Raw genomic sequence first — 22466 nt, 5'->3', positions numbered from 1 at the left:
CCGCTGTAGAACACAAACTTATATTGGCAAAAGCAATAATAATTTCTGTTTTATAAAAGCTTTAATAAAACACCTCTCTTCTCATTACTCTAATGTTATATCGTACCCCTTCTATTTCCATTTTTACTCTTGCCCTTTATCTTTAGGCTTTCCAAAGTACAAAATGTACATCCTATATGTTTTGTTCTGTCCATTTGGTAAATTGAGAATAATTCAAGAAGCTGTTTCATGTCCAGAACTAATTTATTTCCATGAATGAATCAGTATGGCACAATAGTCACTTAGTGGAGGTACTTTGCATTTCTCTCAAGCCCACTGTTTTGCAAAGGTTGACTGAAATTGGACTAATTCTGATTATGACTCAACAGTATAAACATTTAAATTGGTCTAACTGAATAAAAAAGAACTCTTATGAATTCACGGTTAACTCAATATGTCAAGTTGAGATGGGATATCTGTGAGGATGGAAAATCATTGGAAAACCTATATATAGAATCTAGTGTCTGTCCCAAAAGCTCTCTTTATAGCCTAAAAGCCATATGTTTGGAGAATGAAAACTACACCAGGCAGAGCTTGAGTAACCTATCATGACTAAACATTACCTAACAAGCACTGGGGTATAAGAACATGTTGTGCCTGATAAAGCAAGCACCAAAACCGCTCATACTTGCTGTATGGTAACTTTATTTATTTTCAACTTTGAAACATAACCTGTCATCCATATTTTGGTCCACAGACGTGAATGATACCTCAAATGTTGCATATAAACCGTCAGCGATTGACAACTACCTGAAAATGCATTCTCATAAAGAACCCATGTTGACAAGTTTCACTAAGTTAGAGCAAAATGCACAAGATATAGTTCATTCAATATATATCTGTATCTTATAACTATATAAATGGCAATATTGCTTCTTCGATAGCAGAAATAAACTGCTGCAAAGTAAGTTAGGTGCCATGCAAAATGTAATGTGTAATTTCATTAGTTAGAGTACATATGCTTATTCCAAAATGCAGTCAAGTAGAGAGTAAAAGTTGGCGATATCTTTGATGCTCAGTAAAACTACAAAGTAGCCAAAAACATACTAAAGTACAGTAACTATTTATATTTTCGGCAATACATTATGCCACTCCTCATTTTAACTAATTTTAACATTTTAATAATTTTAACTAAAGAAGTAATTTGTTTTTCCACTTCCATGTACATGGTTTCATTGTGATTTCATTTTTACTTGCAAACTCTTTTCTTACAGAAGCTTCAAAAATAACTACTGCATCTTTCTTATAACACGTCTCAAGATAACCCCGCATTTCATTGAAAACCAAAATACCTGTTTCTCCAGGTACAAAAAGTCATTTCTCACTTACAGGATCACCAGTTCAAAAAATGAAGGATACATCAGTTCACCTAGACAGTTCAGATATCACAGATAAGCAGCCTGCTGCTTTTAATCTGAAAAGCAAAAAAACAGCAGGTGTTGTGGATCTGATACAATGTCCTCTTGATGGTGAGATAGTGCAGAACTATACTTTGCTTTTTCACACAGAACACGGAGGTGCCAGAGCCGGTAATGCCCTGCTGGCTGCAGTAGAGTAGATTATGGGAGAGGGGTGGTGTGCGCCTGATGTCTGAAAATATCCATTTCTCTATGATAATGAGCACGTAGCATAGAATTGTGTTGCACATGCAATCCTTTTTGTACAAAAGTAACATTTAAAATGTAGTATTTTGTCAACAGTTGTAGACTAAGCTTTATTAGACAATGGCTATATATAGGGGATGGATTTTCCCAGAAAACCATGACAGCTTTACACATCACCCCTTATTTCATGATCAATATTGTCATTGTTGTGAAAATTTTTCTTATTTATTTGGAATTTTATTGTTGGGAAGATGAATGAGAAAGCTATCGTTATTTATAACCATAAACCAGTGGAGTAAAGTATTGGAGTAAATGTAATTAGTTACTGTACTTAAGTGTCTTTTTGGCTGAGATATAAGATATACAAAAGATATAAGCAACCTTTACTCTTTACTTGATTACATTTTTGAACAAGCATATGTACTCTTTAATTCAGCACATTTGTAATGACTAATGCAATTACACATTTAATTTGCATGACACCAATCTTTTTTTGCAGCAGTTTATTTTTGCTACAGAATAATTAATATTGCCATTTAAAGGGAATGGAAGGTACAATGCTCTTGTGGATTTTGCCCTAACTTAACTGGTCAACATGAGTTTTTTATGTGAATACGAGTGCAATATCAGGTAGAAGTCAATTGCTGGTGGTTGATATGTGAAATGAGGACGTGACTGCAGCTGGCGGTGAGGCAAAAACCAGCATTTATTGATCCGTTTTATTGAAAAGACCTTTTTGAAGGAGTTTGATTTACTTCTGAGCACTGGAGCTTAAATGAGACTTGGGTGTTTGTAATAGACATTTTTAGCAATTTTGAGGTGTTCAGTCCTATTATGATTTAAGAAATTAAATGCGATTGCTCTCCTCACGAATCAACTGTTTCTAGTTTTTTACTGACACTTCTCTTAAGTGTTGAGGACTAGTGCTTCGATCTTTGAGCTTACATTGGGTAAGAGTAAAACACTCAAGTACTGTCTGATTAGATAGTCTAAGACTTTTACTGAAGTCGTTATGGAATTGGTGACTTGTAACTTGTAATGGAGTAATTTTCGCTGCGAGGTATCTGTACTTTTAATCAAGTATGATTTTAAGGTACGTTTCTCCTCTGCCATAAACTTCAATGACCATGAATTGAAAGAGGGACTGCAAGATGTCCACCAAGCATGTCAATAGGAGAAACCCCAAAAGGGTTGAAGAGAAGCAATTGCATATTTGTAGTCATGGCAACTGGGACTAAATTCAAACTGTACCTTAACCATACTAATGCATCAGCCAAAGTCACATAACATCATAGGATCTATTCAAAATAATAAAAATGTAAGAATGTTTGTATTTTTCTCTTATATGAAAAATATCAAAATAACCCTGCAAATAGCAAAACTATAATATAATAAGACTCACAACACAATGAGTCATTAAGTGAAAATAGATTATAGCAAATTTATAAATAGAGCAGGACAAAAAAATAAACCCTTGACAAGTTTACTCATCCTTGATACATTGACATGATATAATGGATTAAAAACTGTATCACATGTTCAATCTATGGGCATGCACTTGACGTCACCGCACACAAAAACCAAGCGAGTCATCCCCCCTGAGTGGCTGAATTGTTTACCACTTTCTGTACACAATTTATAACGGGATAAAGTTGTTGTCTGATTGATTGTATGAACAGATTGAACACAAAATGTATTTTCAAAGACTACAGAAAGACAGGAAAAAGAAAATTGAATCACTGCAATTTGCTGAAACAAATGGAATGCTGAGACGTGACATTTGCTAGCCATTTCATATCAGACTTGATTTTTGTTGTGCCATACCATAATAGTGTTACCTTCTACTTTCTGAACCTTTATATGTTGCGTTTTGTAACCTTGGATAAAATATAAACACAGTGTTGGGAGTAATCCCATATTTCTTTTAACATTGTAAGGAGAAGTAATGCATACAAATTTAAAAAAAAAAGAACAATTTAAATCTCGTAAAATTTAGTTTGTTAAACCACTAAACGTGTTTGCTCGAGTTGAACATTTTTATTTAAGGATTTGTTTATTTCCCCCAGCATTGAAATCAGGTGAAAAATAAATATCAGCAAAAACTATTCTGCGTCCAAGGACACCTGGTTCCTATTTATGCTCTCTAGGGGGATGTGGTCTAATGGTAAGAGACTTGTAACCCAAACCTTGTCAGTTCGAGCCTCAGTACCAGCAAGGGATTGTTGGTGGGGCAGTGAATGATCAGCGGTCCCTCCATCTTCAAAACCACGGCTGAGGTGAGACCCTTGAGCAAGACACTGTTCCCACTAACTGCTCCCCGGGAACCACAGCAATGGCTGCTCACTCCTCTGGGTGTTTTTTCATGGTGTGTGTGTGCATTTGGTTGGGTTTAATGCAGAGCATAAATTCAGAGTATATAAAACCCTTGGCCTCACATCACTCACTCACTATAATCAAAACAACAACAACGGCCATGTTGAGTTTGTGCTACTCAACATACTTCCTACATTTTTTTCAATGACCAGCTGAGACACATTATTTACATTTGCCAAATTCTTAACACTTATGTACTTTTGGGTTAAATATGGATATGCATATGTGCTAACTATTGGCCTGGCATGCGAAATGCAGCGTGAACACTTCACGCTGTATGAGGGTATGTGACACGTTGTTAAAAATGCAAATGAAAAACTTGTGTTGTTGTGTAAATGTACTCTTAAATGTCCTAATAGGAAATAAGAACCAAGGAAACATGTAGCAGGAACCATTGTAAATGAGACTTCACCAATTTTTGTGGTGGGAGCTGATTCAACTTTTTCCTTTTTGTTGGATTGATTATTGGCAGAGGCGAACCTACATTAAGTGGGGGCCCAAGGCCCTGTCCCAAATGGCACACTTCATGAGGACTTGCAGTCTCGTGGACTTAATTTGCGCTTGCTCGCCAAGACTACGAGTCCGCAGGGTGTCCCATTTGTGTCAGGAATCCCTGCGAACGAACAATCAGAGAACGAATGGGAGGAGTGTCGGGGATGTCAGACATACATAAACATGACAGAGAATTTTTCAATGTGTGTTTTGATAAAACTCAAAAATAAAATTGTTTATTTTTTCACATTATTTATTTCTCATTAAAGGAACAGTTTCAATAATTTTGCTGTAAAATATCCAAATACCACTAGTACTTACAATATCTTGAATGTTTCCAACTCCTTTTAAATCCTAAGAACATCGCCATTCAAAACAGTGGGCCGGGGCCTTTTAGTCGCCTGTCAATTGCGCCATATCCGCATTAGCCTTTGTTACTGCCTTTACTGACGTAGCAACCACGTGACACTGTTGTAGACAGATGTGGAAGTAGTTTGTACCGTTGGTCCGTCTAGCATTATTACAAATGATGTGGGTGCGTTCAAAATAACTTTTACTATGATTGATTTGAACACTTAAGAGTGTTTCGTTCAAATCTAGCGTCGATTTATACAAACTGTACCTTTAAGCCAACTTTTAAAGCACAAAACGCAATGCGTTTTCTTCTATCAGTGGATGACATCAAAGTAACCTGAGAGCGGTTAGAAAGCATTGCTTCCTCTTTCCAATGTGACAACCTCAAGTCTGTACCAAAAATGCGCTCCCATGTACCCTTGTGGACTCGTGCCTAGTGCCCTATAGATCTGTACTTCCTGACGTCACCATGTGTTGGCTCAGAGGAGGCCCACAAAACCGGAGTGTGTCATTTTGGACAGGGCCTAAGTCTTATAGATGGGGGGGATAGCTGGCAGGAGCTGTGAATGCTGATGAGGGACTGGTGAGGGAACGTGGAGGATGATGCGTGATGTAGTCCAGAGGGAACACAGGAGAAACAGAGGAAAATACTGGGAGGCAGACAGTGGTTGACAGGACTGTGACAGCAGCCGGGTCATTATTTATCAATAAAGAATATTCTTCCTTCTCTGCCATCGAATCTGATAAGCACTTTATATGAGTGATGTCCGTCACTTCTGTGCAAGACTTTGATACATCTAATTAAGATTACAATTTCTGATTGTTTCAATGGTCTGCCCTCGGGGTCTCCTCAAAACCAGGCCCCCAGACAGTTGCCTGCCTCGCATGGCCCATTCCTATGCCTCTGTTTACTGGGTTGTTTATCCCTGTCTGTGATGCAACAGTGCCTTATTGCAAATTATACTGAGTGGAATGTATTCTAGATTTCACCTCTTTGTTTTACCAAATTGTTTTTTCAAATAGATATGTCAATCTGTAGATTAAAGCTAAATTACATTTTATAGAATATATCATGAACCTTGAATAATTCTGCAGCATTGCTTTATCTCTTTTGATCTATATTTAAATCTATGGTAGGCTATTACCTACTTTTTCACCTTTTTCACCTCTTCCACCGTTCACCTCTTTCAAACAATAAAATCATTTATTTGACATTGGTGTCTTGCTGGGAAATTAAGAGCACACAGGAGACTCAAGTTCTCACAGGACACAATCATCAGAGCAAAAGTAGACACAAAGTCGCATCTGGGAGCTTAGCCGATTATTGCTAATCTTATTTAACCATGAATAAACTTCTTCATAATTGTGCTTGTTTGCCACCAACTTCCTGTTTAAAATGTGGCAAGAGCAAAAAAACAATATATCCAAAAATGTATATTTTCCATTACAGGATCTTTTACCGATAAGCTATACACCATCCTCTCATTTGTATTCAGCGTGGGTCTATTATCAATCACTATAACCAGTTCCCATCTCTTCATCGAGACAGATGTAAGGCAGCATGGCCTGATGCTAAATTGCCCAGATGGGAGTTACAGACTTGTCCGACTTTCCAAGAACTCAAGCTAAGCTCACTGAATGCTGGATAGTTTTATTTCGCTGTGCTGTGGTTCCAAGAGGAAAAAACCTCTGCAATTACAGAGGCCAGCCAATGCCATTTCTTCATTCCAAATGTAAAAAAGTGATGAAGGCACTGAAAGATGAACAAAATTGCATGTCAAATAGAAAGCTCTACTTTCCGTGACATTTTATTAATTAGAAATGACCCGGATGGAACAGATGTGTGCTCTAGACATTTTTTTACCCAATTGCCCTTTAGTAACAACCCTCCAGAGACATTCAAATGTTTGATCCTTCTTTTTCTAAGAATGACATATGTGAGTTTGTTATTTTAAGGTGCAGTATATATAACTGGCATTTCTCCTGTCGCACAGGGGTGCCGTAGGTGTTTTACCACACATCTGACATTGTCAAGTTCAACCTTAAAGCTTACTTTAGTCATTTTGTGGGACTAAAAAATATTTCTTTAATGATAAATCAGTTTGGATAAACAAATCAGTTTATGATCATCATTCAGTCCAATGCTTACAAGACCACTGCTAACAGTGCTAACTGAAAGTTTTTTTTCTTTAAAAATATGCATGCAGTCCTTTATTAACCTTCTTTTTGGGATAATAGGCTTGTGGTGTGTCCATCACAGCAATATATTCCTTGTATAGAAAATGTACAACCCCCAAGCCTTAAGGTTGTAAAAATGTGTCCTGTCGTTGTGTTCAATGACCTATTACTGATATTGTAGGTAGGGTTCTTGGTATGGACAAACACTGGAACTCTGATTCGAATTTAAGACCAGTCCTTGACGATATCAGTGTGTTTGTATCACTGTTATGCTGACTACACCCAGATTTAAATCTCATTTCACCCAGGCGATACCACTGTAGCAGCTCGCGTTACAGCCTGCCTAGATGACATCTCAGCTTGAATGAAAGAGCATCAACTCCAACTGATCCCTGCCAAGACAAAACTACATGTATTTCCAACACAACCCATGGTACAAAACAATCTCACCATCCAACGTGGCAATACCCCAATCGCTCCTTCCAAAGCAGCCAAGAACCTTTGAGTCATATTTGATGAATGGCTGTCCTTCATTGATCACACTGCAAAGACAACGTGGTCATGTCGATATGCCTTACTCAACATTAGAAAGGTTAGATCCTATCTCACTGAACACGCGGCACAACTCCTTGTCCAGGCCCTTGTAATCTCAAGGTTGGACGACTGCAATGCTCTCCTTCCTGGTCTTTCTGCAAAGGCTATCAAACCATTCCAGCTGGTTCAGAATGCAGCAGCACGCCTCGTCTTCCAAAAGGGCTCATGTGACACCCCTTTTCATCTCCCTCCACTGGCTACCGGTTGAAGCCCGTGTCAGATTCAAGTCACTAATGCCTGCCTACAGGACTATCACTGGATCTGCACCGGCATACTTTCACACCCTCCTACATTCCTACAACCTATCAAGAACCCTGCGTCTTGTATTGCCTTCTCAAAGGGCAGTAAATGTAGAACTTTGAGGTCTTTTGGAGAACAGGAAGTGCTATTGAAGACCTTTTTTGACTCTGTGTTGGCCTCAGTTATGTTTATGTTATAGAGTGGTTTGCTGGTGTGACAGCATTTCTACTGCAGATAGGAAGCGATTGGACACCATGATCAGAAAGGTCAGCTCAGTCATGGGAGTCACTGAACACAGTACAGGAGGTGGGACAAAGGAGTATGGTTGTCAAGCTATCATTCTTGATGAAGAACGACTCCCATCCACTCTGTAAACTAGTCTTATCCTTGAGAAGCTCCTACAATAACATATACAGCACTTTTTTTTTTGTTGCTGCTGTAGCACTGACATTTCCCCACAGTGGGACAAATAAAGGTTTATCCATCTAAATCGCTTTCCCACTCTTTCTCCTTCACACCTCCTTCCTGGTGGAACATTCTTCCGATCTCAGTCTGGTCAACCACTTCTCTCACAACATTAAAAAAACAACTTATCTATTTGGTGTATAATTGACAGGCAATTAAAAAAAAACTAACCCTTTCTCACAACAGGTATTGTTCTGGCTTTTGTGGAATCTAGTCACTTGGTATTAGCACCTTTTGTATTGTTGCTCCTGTATGACATGTTGCTTATTGCTCCCTGAACTCTCTGTAAGTCGCTTTGGATAAAGGCTTCTGCTAAATGATTAAATGTAAATGTAAGAGTAGCTGTTTTGATGTTGTTTATCGTGTTTTAACGCCTTGTCTCAGTTGCAGCAAGCTTTTGTTTTCTTGTGTGGGTTTGTAGCCCCCATTTATAAAATGATGCATATAATGATTTTCGTCATCTCTTGTTCGACATTAAGTTACATGTTTCTTCATGTCATGGCCATGCAATAATTGCCTGTTTTTTCTTAAACACACATGGCTGCACATGGATCACTGACCTTTGATGAGCCAGTCTGAGTATCATGGTCTTGAAAACAATAGATGTGGAGGTGACTTCGGCAGATGGTATTGTTTTCTGTCAGGATTTGAGAGGCAGAAGAACCCAGATGCAGGCAGACGGTGATGAAGGGGTTTTAACAAAGGTTTATTCTTAACACAAAACAGGATCAAAATAAAATCCCACGATGAGGAGGTGACAAAGACAAGACTAAATAATATATATAACGACAAGAAACGAAAAGACTTCCCCTGAAGGGACTAAAAACTAAATCAAAACAAACCGACACAACGTCTTAAAACAACAGGCAAGGTAAGGTATCCACAGACAATGAACGAGCACAGGACAATGAACACGAGGATGTTTTAAAGGGAGACAGACAAAGGGTAATTAACAAGGAACAGGTGATAGGGATGAACACTCAAGGAAAGCTTACGAGGAAACGAGATGGCGGGAGCAAAGAAGCAGACCAGAGACATAGTATAGCAAGCCGGTAAGATCACTATCTCTCCCTCCACGCACAACCTAAGGCTATGCCATGACTCCGCCCATAGACAAGTATAGACATGACATGATAGCTGAATCATGACAGTTTTCTATAAAACGTCATGTTTTCTGGGTAATACTCATGACCGCAAACTGAAAACGCATAAAGCTGATATCATATGCTCAGGAGAAAAGTGCTCTTTAAAGGGAGTAGTTCATCAATTCTGTCATAATTTACTCACCCTCAGGTTGTTACAAACCAACATACTTAAGTATTATTTGTTCTGCTCAACACGACTGAAGATATTTGAAAGAACGTCAGTAACCATTCATTTACATTTACAAACATTTAGGCATTTGGCAGACACTTTTATCCAAAGCGACTTACATTGCTTTATCCTATACATTTTACATAGGTATTTGCAATCTCCTGGTATCGAACCCACAACTTTGCGTTGTTAACACAATGCTCTCACCAATGAGCTACAGGAAAGCTCAGTGGTGAGGTCTCCACTTTTAAAGAGGTCTCCACTTTTCTTTGTTGTGCTGAACACAAAGGAAGATATTTGGAACAATGTCAGTTACCAAACAGATCTCATCTCCCATTGACTACCATGCTATTTATTTTCCCTACTACGGCAGTAAATGGGGCATGAGATCTGTTTGGTAACTGACATTGTTCCAAATATCTTCCTTTGTGTTCATCACTACAAAGAAAAGTAGAGACCTCTTAAAAATTACTTTGGATTAGTAGAGGAACACAATCAATGGGTTCATTTAAAGCAATGCGTCTGGTAAAAGAAGATTCAGGTGGATCCTCATAGACAGCCATTTTCCATGACTTCAGCAAGTGCCCAGGGTCTGGCAGTGCACACAGTACCTCTGTTTCTGCTTTCACTGTGAGGAACTCCCAAACATTGTTTATATCTACAGTATGGCCATTAATGGGTTAGTGCAAGGTCAACAAACTGTCCCTGAACATGAACAAAATGAAAGAGATAGTTGTTGATTCCAGGAGAGCACATAGAAAACACTTTACGCTAAATATCTCGGTCTCTAAGACCGTAAAGACTACCAAATTCTTCTGCATTTACCTGGTGTACAACCAACCCTGTAGTTTGAGGAAAGCCAAGCCCCTATCTTTTACAGAGATCTGCCCCTTCAAAACCAACACCAGTGTGGAACCTTGGAATATGAAGGTGTGCATGGAGAAAAGGTGGAGAAAAGTAGATGTTTAATACTTGAATGGAGGCAGATCAAAATGTTATTTTCAGTATACTATATTGTGGAGTTTCTCCACGGAGGAAGCTTGGAGACCTTTTTACATTCATAGCATCTTAAAAGTTAACTTGTATTGTATTTGTTTTATGTTACTGTATCATTTTACTGAAACACAGATGGTTCTGACAACTTTGTTGGATTCCTTGTCATAAACAGGGCAACAAGGGGACAAATACAGACTTATCCACTGTCTATCGCAGAGTCTGAGCCATCCACAGTTATTCCCATACTATAAAATTTCTCCACAGCCTCATTTGGAATACTGTACTCATTGCATATACTTTATATTATATTTATGAACATGTGATATGATATGGTACAGGATGTATAACTCATGCCATATATACACACATAATATGGATATATTTCTTGTGGTTAACAACCATTTACAATATGCATGTTTAATATTTTAAAACGTAGCTAAATTACAAACGCACAAGTTCACCTGCTCATACTAAAGCACTTAATGAAGAGACAACCCCTGCACTGAAAATCGCACAGAAATCACATTTTAAATAAAGTAACATGTATATTGATGGTTTTTGGCCAACCGTTATCCTCTCCGCAGGCTCTACTCTTTAACACCATGGTAACCCCACAAATTTACACATACTAGAAACCCTTCTAAATGTCAAAGTAATTATACACCATGAAACACTAACAGATCTCCCCCATACATTCATTTTCAGGAAAAACATGAGATTGCACCAGCTTCCAATATAAGGAATTGTATTATGTAATATATTGCATTATATTTAGCAGTATATTCCCATATACATGTTCCATAAGGGATGGAATCAGTTTTACCTCATCAGTTCGACACACGGATCGATCAGAACTAAGAAGTGTAATGGAGATCTGCTCATGTGTGAAAGTCTGCATGCGCAAACGTACATTTTTTTTTAGAGATTGCGATTTATTTCCTACACAGTTTAACTTCCTCTAGAAATATACACATTTTACATGAACCAGAACAAGGACAGGCAAGCAGGGAAAGATTTGGGAGATTTGTCTCAGATGTCAACAGCATCAACCTCGCTGTCTAAATGGATGAAACAGAACTGTCAAAAATGCCACATGCAACTGAAAGCCTTGCATTCTATCCCTCGCTCTTTTTTGGTTGCTGTCTGTCAACCCCTCCGTCTCCATCTTTGATCTCTGATTGCTCAACTGTGTGTAAAAGTGTGGGTGCATGCCTTTCAAATGGGTAAAAGGGTTTTCTGTGGTTCTTTTACAGAAGACAAAGAAATGCAAAAGCCACCAAAACTAAGAGGAAGAGTTAATGGAAACAGAAAAAAGCTCAGTTGCGATTCTTAATTGCATAGCAGTGCTTTTTCAGCAGCTGCTGCCACCAAGAAGTCACATCCTGTTTCCTTTCTGCTCAGTAGTTCTGCTGTCACAGTTGATTTCTACCCAGTTTCATTTGACATTTAGACACTCAGTTCTGGAGATGATGTATAGCATCCACAGAGAAGGTGGTTCTTTGCTGTGGTATTGGGTCTCTGGCAACCAAGAAGGTTGAGAGGCAGTATTGTTAGTTTTACTTTACAATAACACATTTTGAGATTCACCTTCTCATAACTTGTCAGTCATATATGTTAATGTTAGCTTGGCGATGCCCAGGGAGGTCACATGCATGTCCCAGCTGGAACATTTTCTCTATAATGTTTGGTCAAAAAAGGCTAGAATACCGTAGTAAAATAATTCATTTAAAATGCATTTATTTCATACCAAGTATAGTTTAAATGTATTAACAGATTTACTGACATGATTTACTGATATACAATAATAATTCAACTTTATTTGGAGTACTATTTATAAACAATGCACATTTCTTCAAATTAAGCCTTAAATAAAAAATGTGTTCTAATTTCACTTTTGATAAGGGTTTTATGATTTTTTAATTAAAAATAAATGTTCAATTCAAGACATTTAATGTGTAGGCCTACCTGAAGCATACTTGCAATAGTTCCACACTTAAGCACAATCAAATACACTTAAATGTATCTTTAGTTGGACTTGAGTTCTGTTTCTGCACAAATTGTTTTACTGTTTTAGCAGGCTTTAAGTATACTAATTGAGTATACAATCGCAGTGTATTTTTATTAAGTACATAAGATGTAAATGGCTTTGCAGTAAACTTACCATGAAATAAATGTATTTGAAATATTAGTATTTTTATTTTTCACTAGGGTAAGAAAAGGCCAAATTTGCACACACAGTGCTAAAAAAAGAACACTTCAAGCTTAGGTTTGGTTACATTTTCATTCCACTATTGTTTTTTTTTGTGAAGCTGGTTGTTAGATAAGATTCCACAGTGGAATGTTTCAATTTGATCTTTTGTTTGGGCTTACAATTCTTATAAGCAAGCCTTCAAAAATATGTCATCCTTGTATGCTTTCCATGCTTGTCTTTCCAACTAGAGTTGTGCTGCTGGGACATGTTTCCCCCAGAGCCTGCCTTCATTTCAATGGCAGGAGCTTGAAATATAGTGGCTGTACAACCATGAAGCAAAGAATCAAAGACCTGAGGGGGACACTGGCCAACTGGCAATGGACACTCCACCCACCGAGCTTTATCATCCCTCAGCAGCGGCAGCCCTACACTCTCTCTCTAAATCCCTCCTTAGAAGCTTGGTGTTAGCAATAAAGCATCAAACACATACATACGCACACAATACATACCATCTAGTCTGTGATTCTTGGCATCTGAGCAAGGTGTAGTGAAAGACTCTCTGGGTTCATTTTGCTTGTGCCTACATTACCCCATTGTTTTGTGATCAAAGCATTAAACAATGGTAAAATGCCCCATTGTAAGGGGCGACTGGTGAATTTGGTCAGAAAACGGAAAATACAACCCACGTGAACCACCATCACAAAGCCAGACATTGTCCAAATACAAATGAATTGAATGAAACTCACGATACTTGCTTTCAATTGTGTTACTTACTATTTGTATAACGTGATACATTTGGGAGACATTTCATAAATTTGGTGACTTTGGGATAACCGTAGTATATTTTACATTGTGCATTGTAAAGTTTATTACATTTAAATGTCACATTTATGCTTACTTGCAGTGTTCAGTCATTCATAAGCTTCACGCATGTTTTTTGTTGCTAGCAGACAGATGTGGTGGTTTTGATGAAATTATAATACTGAATATTCACTTAATCCAGAACTCTTTTATAAAGGAAACCAGTTACTGTTTTACTAACACTGTGTCTACACCGGACGCGACAGGCACGACGCAACTTGACAACCTGCTTGTTCTTAATGGGTTTGTCACGTCACGCCGCGCCACATCCAGTATGGACAAAATAAAAAAATTAATGGATTCTAATGCGTTTCTAATGATTTTTGTTGTGTTATTTCGCGCCTGACGCGTCCGGTGTAGACACAGTGTAAAATATATACTGATGGAGCATCTGCGATGATACAATTACACTTTCCAAATCAATTCAAATCCCTTTATGGTCACTCAACCATATACACAAGTGCAACAGAAGGGGAAAAACGTGGGTGCAGTTCCGACCAACATGGCCGTATGATAGATTACAAGTAACAAAGAATTAAATTACTTGACTGGCAAAGTTATAAATAAACTATAAATAAGGCCACTGAAAAAAGATGCCTGGCAACAGAAAATGCTACATAGTACACAATCATCAATAATTACTATGTTTTGAACTTACACTATCTCGTTGTGCTTCAAAGTTAAATAGAGGAACGCATTTCAGCCTTGACAGAGCCTTTCATCACATTTCCTCAAGTAACTCTTGACACTCCTAAAGGTCCCTCTGGACAGCCTCTAGAAGTACCACCACAGCATTGGTTTTGATATTCTGTAGGCCTCTGGATATTTCTTAATGGGCATTTCTCCACATGCAAATAAACTGCATATGCAATTTAGAAGGCTTTTAGGCCTTGCATAGTTTCCAGTATGTTTCATCACAATTTTCTAAAATAACTGGAAGTGCACTCAAAATCACATATGCAATATAACAGGACAACTTGCCATTTTCTTTCAGTCCCTCGCTAAGCCTTAATAATGGCAATCTTTAGTGAAAGCAAATGACAGCATCTGATTAATGCAGGATTGAACATCAGATGTCTGTGCCTGATGGCTTTGTGACTGTAAGTATTGAAGCAGTAGACATTCGATACATGGGCAGCATCGATCTAATGTGGTGACAAGATGCAATAGAGCCTTTTGAATTTGTCATGGAGTGCCTGTCAAAGTGTTTATGAGGACTTTCCGATTTTAAAAGTACTACGTTTAGAAGTAATCAAACATAGTCAAGTCAATCAACTAATGGGATTGCATTGCATATTAAAAGAATGAAAAAATGCATTTTGAATTTAACACAGATCAAACAGTTCTACATAATATGACAAAATGTATCATGGATGTTATCAGTTACATTTGAAGGGTTTGCTTTAATCCAAAAACACAAGAGCTTACGCGGTTTCCATTTAAAAACATCATTCCGCATTGAGAATGATGTTAGGTTTCTATAATACCAAGATCTGCAGCAGGCAAACATTTGGAAGGATTTAAGCTTATCGCTCTTCTGCAGACACTCTACTCAGCATTCTTTCACCTTTGCTAAGCAGGAGACTCGAATGAATAGAGCACAGCAGCATTCAGTTGAGGTCACGGTCAATGAGTAAAATTGGGTGCTCTGAAATGCAATCCTGTAAAAAAAGTGTGGCATCTGCAGTGGCAGTTGGTTTCATTAATGGAACAGAATGTTGCAAATACATTCCAGGTATTGGAAGACTACTCCTACCTGTTAATTGTTGAACAGTTCGCATCAACCTAAATTGGTAAATCTCTCTGGTAAGTCTGTTCTTCAGCTCTAGAAGGTCTATCATTCTGGCCAAGATGTTGTTCAGATTGTAGGCCAGCTGGTATCCTAGTCTGACCTGCTGTCAAACGCCTTTCAAACCCACACATCCGACCATTCTGCGTTTGTCTGGCCAGCTAACAACATTGGGCTTAATTAAGCTGTTCTTTATTTGTAATGAAACACATGCATCCCAACGACAGTGAATTAGTGGCACTGCATTCATTTACAACTAAGTATCTTATGCAGTTGTGTCAGATACACCATTATTCAGCTCCAGCTTTGACACAAAATTCAAATGATCTTCATCACGTTTTTCAAGCTTTTATTCAGTGATTGCTGTCAGAATGTAAATACCCATCTCTACAGAGACAATTACAGATGGCAAAGTTGCTTTGCAGGAATCAGCAGTACACAAGATGTTTGTAAACTTAACTGTTTGCGATTGTTTCAAATCTTCAGCCCTTGTGAAGGATATTGAGATGAATAATAAAAAACAATCTAACGTATAAGTCTCATTGCAATAGACTAAATAATTTTCGGCACTTTATCATGTTACAATATTTATCAGTTCTTCAGAGACATCAATATGTGTTTACTCAGAGCTCAGCAGGATATTGGATACAGGATTAAAGATAAAACATGGTGTTAGGTTTTCATTTTGGGTGAGACAAATCACGCCTTGGCAATTTTCTCCTATCTGAGCTCCGATATATTCCAAAGCAGTAAGGTTAATAATGTCTTACTGCAATAGACAGGTTGAAAAATACATTTATAAAGTCTGTATATGTCAGCACACACACACATCTGTATTACTAACAAGTGACTGACGCTGTACACTGAACAAGAGTTCGGGTTTTTTTTGGTAATTTTGAAGAAACAGACAAATTTAATTCTAAGACCTTTTTAGTATTAATAGATTTGTGTTTAAGTAAAATTAACATTTTTGTTTCATTGTGTAAACTGACAATGTATAAAAAATGTTTTCATGTGCATTTATTTTCAGAACTGGAAGATGTTTACGTTAAAAGATGGGCAAATCTCATATTAATCTTGAGTAGTTTACCTATACAGCAGTATTGCATACTTCATATTTTAAAAGAGTATTAATTTAGTTCGACCAAATTTATAAAAGAGAGATACAGCTGTATGATTATTTCCGGTAAGTGACGAGCTGCTGGAGGCAGGCAGGGGGACGGAACTCTAGCAGGAGCACACAATACATCATCGCATTATCCCTTCGTATTGTTTACATTATGCACGTATGTGCCGATTGCCAACAAAACACAGACATATGACTTAGTTTGACTTACCGCATAAAGTTCATGTCTGGCATCTTTAAGTGCTTGGACCACTACATCTATCAGTTTCAAACGATCTCCAAATCCAACCTTATGTCCATCATTTATATAATATTAATCACCGAAATGCATGCCAATTCCGATAGAATGGCCAATCAAAAGAATAGGATCCCTGCATGAAAAGCATGTTACCCCATCTTTAAGCAATACAACAGTAATGTTTGTACATGTATTTAGGAAAAGTTAAAAAGTAATATTTTACACAACAACATTGATTTTTATCAAAGTATTCATGTATTTTATTAACTCTTAATTTTTTTCAATTGCTGGATATGCAGTATATGGTGAAAGACCACCAGCTTTTCTGAATTTACTATTTACTAATTTAGTATTTAGGTAAAATGATCATTTGTGTGAACTAGTGACCACAGTTCTCCCAAATATCAAATAAAAAGATTGTCTTATATTTGCAGACAATAAAAACATAACTGATTAAAAAAAATGTAATGTTTGCAGAAATTTTGCTTAAATACTGCAAAACAAAGTTCATATTCATGTTTAAACAAAAAAAATTGATGAATATACAGTATGATGGTATATGCCTGTATTAATGTCATTCTGAATATTGTCATCGCAATCAGAGATGTTCTGCATGTGAAATACACACACACACACACACACAAACATGCTTAAATTAGGCTTTACATATAGGCACAGTATGTAACATTAGGTTTTTTATCATTATGATGAACTCTATATAATGTGCTGCTTGGTGGCCTCACTGAACTAAATTACTGAACATTTTATACACTTACTGTAATGTAATTACTGTACTTTAAAAGCCAGGTAGAAACTGCTGAGTTTTAAATATCCACATTGTAGTTATATTTAACTGACTATAAAAAACTGTATATAATTGTAAAGTTTCCTGCTACAAAAATTTGCTTTCAAATACCATTGAAAACATTGTGAATGGCATTTAACTCATTCATTTAAACTGCTCTTTAATGAAATTAGAGCGTCTCAAAATAATTTTGCCTTAAGATTTGTGAAACTTGAAAAGAGAATTTGCAGCTCATATAATACTTTATGATCATATTACTGTGTGAACACATCATATAAAGCACCATGGGTGGCAGTGTTATATAATTTTAATAAAATGTTTGCCAAAGTGATATAATTGACTTCATGGAGAGATATCTGAATATCTGCTGTGACAAAATAAAAGGACATTTCAATCAAGAGCCATTTCAGAACATTTCATTTGATGTTGCAAGGAGAATAAGGGCACTTTGAGAACAGATTTAATGTGTGACTGTATACACCACACATATGCAGTAGTACATATTTAACCTTGTATGTTTTCAATTCAAAATGAACGATTTATAGTTCAGTATTCATGTTGCATTGTATGCAGAATGTAATTTGGTTTCTGCTGATATTTTACATGGACAGATACACGTTTCAATTCATCTGATGAAGAATGATCTAAATGATCCAAATAGGCCTACTGACTGTTGACATGGTGAGGATAAATGCCTGTCCATAAATTTGCAGTTAATCAACATGATAGTGATATGTTCATAGCAGATCTGTTATTTAGGCAAACACTTTATTTTCTTACAAATTACAGCATAACATTGGGGGCAGAGACCAGTTGCCATGTTTGTTAAAACAAAGGCAAAGGGCTGAAGAATGTGTGCATTATTCAGTCAATTATAAAGTTCTAGATCTTATATTGTATCCACCATGCACATATATATTTAACAAGAAACAATTTGATAGACGAATGTCCATTGTCTGAAAATAAATAATTATTTATATTTATGGAAGAATGTCAACAACAATGTGGTCACACTAAAGTAAACGCCTGTGGATTTTCTTTCCGTTTCTTTCTCTCTTTTTCTTGCTCCTTGTATTTTCTCTCTCGTACTCTAAACCTGCAGGTCCAAGCATCCGTTACTCCGCAAATTTTGCCAAAACACTTAAATTTTACGAGGTGGCAAAACAATGATAAAGACCTTTGAGACTGTGTTTACCAACAAGAGCATTCCTTATGTCTTAAAATAAAATTTTGTCTGACCAATGTCTTGTGGTGTGATAGCCGTAAGTGGAATAATTTACATTGAATGAATGCAATAAATAAAATCTAAAAAAATATAATAAATGGAATTGTCGTTCAACTCACATACTTGCACTTGGATAAAAGGGTAAAATCACTTCCCATTTAATGAAACAATAAAGCAAACTTTAGACTCAAGAGACTGTGTGTTTATTACTTTCTTTATTGCTATGTGCTCCCCATTACAACAAACAGCCTCAGTAGTGTACACTTTCATTACAAACTAACAAAAGTACAAGTTAAAACAAAGAGACATGACGGTTAGCAACTGAACATGACTTTATGAGTCGGAAAAAATTATAAATTGTGGGAGAAATACACATTATGTTAGATATTGTATCTGTTTGTGGCTCAGGGATTGTCAATGTACCATCTACTAGCACTTGTTTTCTTTTGGGTCTCTGAAAGCTTGTTGATCATATTAGCAGCAAATATCTCATTGACAAGTTTTACATTGAGTTTGATTTTGCATTGAATGTTAACAGCAATAACTTGAATCCGTGTTGCTCATGAACCTCATCTGCTGAACGATGTTCACAAAGACTATTGATACAACCTGAATCTAGATACTGGCTATTCTAGAAAACCCACAATCATGTTGTCATTTTATTATTAGCTATAAATTAACTGTAAAACACAGTTTCGTGTAGGATTGGGGTGAACCGCTGTATTTGACAGCTTTGTGTGAGATTTCGTTCTAATATGTCTATACTAAAACTGCTGTGAAACAGATTTCTCTTATTATAACATCTCAAAATCTGAGCATGTGAGTTATTATTGTATTTAAAATTCAGTTCAAAGAACGACAAAAAGGCAAATTTAAAAAAGCTATTCATAGGTCTAGAATTTTTTTTATTATGATTTAAGAGCTACTTTTGCTATTCAACGGAAGCTCTAGTCTATGCTTTAAAATTGACTTGGTGTTTGAAAATATTTTGGTCTGAAATAACAGATTTGCACATTAAACATGACTTTTGAAATCTCAATAAATACTCTAAAGTTCTCAATGGTATATACAATAGCTATACAGTACTACACAGACAAACGTGTGTATGGTTTTAGACTGCTGAAACTCCACTGATAGATTAACTGATTCCCTTGGTATTGCAGTCAGATGCATTGTGGTTGAGATATAACCCTCTTTTATAAAAAATAAATAGCTTTTTTTCCCTTCAACAAGCGAGATATCTCACGTGTGTCTCACGATATATCTTTAGATCTTAAGAAAGTCCAGCTTTACTCCTTCAAAATCTTGCCTTAAACATTTGATTCATCTCACAATACACTTGTTGGGTCTCTTGCATTACTGATAAAGCCACTGCTGGCACAAAGTTGAAACTCAATTTGGAACAAAGTAAGAGGAGAGTTCGATAAGACACAAGAAAAAAAGAAGAATATCAAAGGGATGCCTGAACGCTGTATGGGAAAGAAAAGAAGACGTTTCGGGAAAAAAGTGAAATTTATGTTTAAGAACAATTGTGTTTGATGCTGAGAGATGGATTAATAAATGAAACACTTTTGATGGCTATTTTGCTGATGTATAGTCTACTGCTGGATTGTTTCCTGGGACTGGCACATGAAATACATATTCTTCAGTGCTTCACTCATGACTGGTTGTATATTATTATATGTATGCATGATTAATATTAACAATTAATGTGTTCTATAAAAAGCACCATTTATGCTCCTGACTTCCATATTTTCAAAATCCTCAGCTTGTTTGTGAAAAAATAATACTGTCATTTTCCATATACAGTATTTACAAGAACGTTCATAAATATTTATTGGTCGATCAAATTCAAGTAAGGAGCTGATAAAAATAAAGACGTTAGGATTTTGAGGTTTTATATACGTAGCTACAACCGTTTTCTAACAAGCAGGCCTACCACCGGAGTCTCTTTATGTAAGCTCACTGAACCCCCATACAACTGTCGAGAAGACACTTTGGCACATTTCTCATCACAACAGCGTGTGATAAACATGTTTTAAATTCAAACATTGTTAGCAGGGGAACTGAGAACATTTCAAAGTGAACCAGCACTTTACTCTCTCTTACTTTTCAACATATCAAGTTTGTTCTGAAGGAAGAATGAATGTTAAAGGTCTATATCTACACAAGACAAAATGGAGAAAGAGTCCAAAAAATAAGAAACGTTATTCTTCATCTCTCTACCTCAGATAATGCTGTTGGCCACTGACTCTCTTGGAAGCTTTCTTTATGGTCTTTAGCACCGTTTTCATTCCATAGGCTATGGATCGACATTGCGGGCAGATTTCTAACGCCTGGTTTGAGGCGCTTTTGGGTCTTGCCGTTCTCAGCATTGGGTTTCCGAGGTGGAGGTGTGGGGGTTGGCTTGTTAAACCGGCCTTGTGACGAGGATCCCCGCAGGTTCTGGTGAGAGACTTTCACAGTTCCATTAATTGTGGCCGTGAGTGTCTCCAAAAGCTGGGAGGCTGAACCGAAGCGAAGTCCCTCCTCCATCTCGGCCGCTTCATGGACAAGAGGAGCAAAAGTGCCACTTCTCTTACTGCAGGATTCACAGCACAGCTTGTTGTAGCCTGGTATAGAGCAATACTGAGCCAGAACCTCCATCTGACAGAATATGGACTTGTCTCCTCCACATGGCTCATCTGTCATAGAAACAAAAGAGTTTTATTCTGGTAAGTTTGGGAGAAGTTTCTTACAAAACAGTTTTACACCCTCAATGCTTTGAGCTAGCAAAGGGTGAACTCTGCTGTAAAACCTAGTTGGATATTTTACTGCCTCCTGCCAGCATAGCATCTGCTATTTAAGGGCCCATTCCGACAGAACGCATTTTTCCATTCTAATGCTCGATTTTCTCATTGTTTTTCTATGTAAACACGCATTCGACGGACGTGCATGACCGTTATGTCTCGCGTCTTTTGAAGCGCCTCACACACGAGCTCCTTGTTTTCAAGACGCCTTGTCTAGTTAAAAAAATTCAACTTTTACATGCAGCGCTCTACCTCACAAGTAGTGATTTGATAGTTTTATTATTTATTTTATATAAGCATACACATCGCACGTATAGTGAGGTCAGTGCAATCCTGGATGTATGCATGAGAATTTGGCTAAACAACACTGTAAAAAAATTCAATTATTTAACAAAATGTTTTTCAAGTTATATCCAAAAATCTGTTTTTTAAGGAACTTTACAGTTTTTTATAGATCTTCTATGTATTCAACAAAGACTGTAAATATACAAGAAAAACTTGACAAACATGTAATTTGACAGGGGAAAAAGTATTTTTACGGTTTAGTTCTGGAGCTCCAGCTCCAGCAAGTTTTTAAGACAGATTTTTATAAAGTCTATTTTTAAACATGGCAAACAAGTAAAACTACAGAAAAAGACAGCGAATTGACAAGAAAAACAGCAGTTTTTGGCCCCAGCTGGCGTAAAATTTCAGTTTTTTTCCAGGTCCTTCTATACTGTCTATTTTTGAAATACGGTAAAAACAATGTTTAAGATGACAGAAAAAGACAGCAATTTCACAAGGGAAAAACTAT

The 22466-nt window shown here is 37.0% G+C and overlaps 1 protein-coding gene across 1 annotated transcript in view; it reads right to left on the bottom strand.

Annotated features, from left to right (window-relative positions):
- Window positions 1-19088: 19088 nt before the first annotated feature.
- adamts3 (ADAM metallopeptidase with thrombospondin type 1 motif, 3) overlaps window positions 19089-22466 on the bottom strand; it is an 87578-nt gene continuing 84200 nt past the window's right edge. The window contains exon 22 of the mRNA XM_056746867.1: window positions 19089-21568. Coding sequence (XP_056602845.1) covers window positions 21099-21568 — 470 coding nt within the window. The 3' untranslated portion in view covers window positions 19089-21098. The remainder of the gene's footprint in view (window positions 21569-22466) is intronic.

This window comes from Triplophysa dalaica, chromosome 4 (assembly GCF_015846415.1).
Source record: "Triplophysa dalaica isolate WHDGS20190420 chromosome 4, ASM1584641v1, whole genome shotgun sequence".
NCBI classification, from domain to species: domain Eukaryota; kingdom Metazoa; phylum Chordata; class Actinopteri; order Cypriniformes; family Nemacheilidae; genus Triplophysa; species Triplophysa dalaica.
This window is presented reverse-complemented; position numbering and strand designations above follow the sequence as displayed.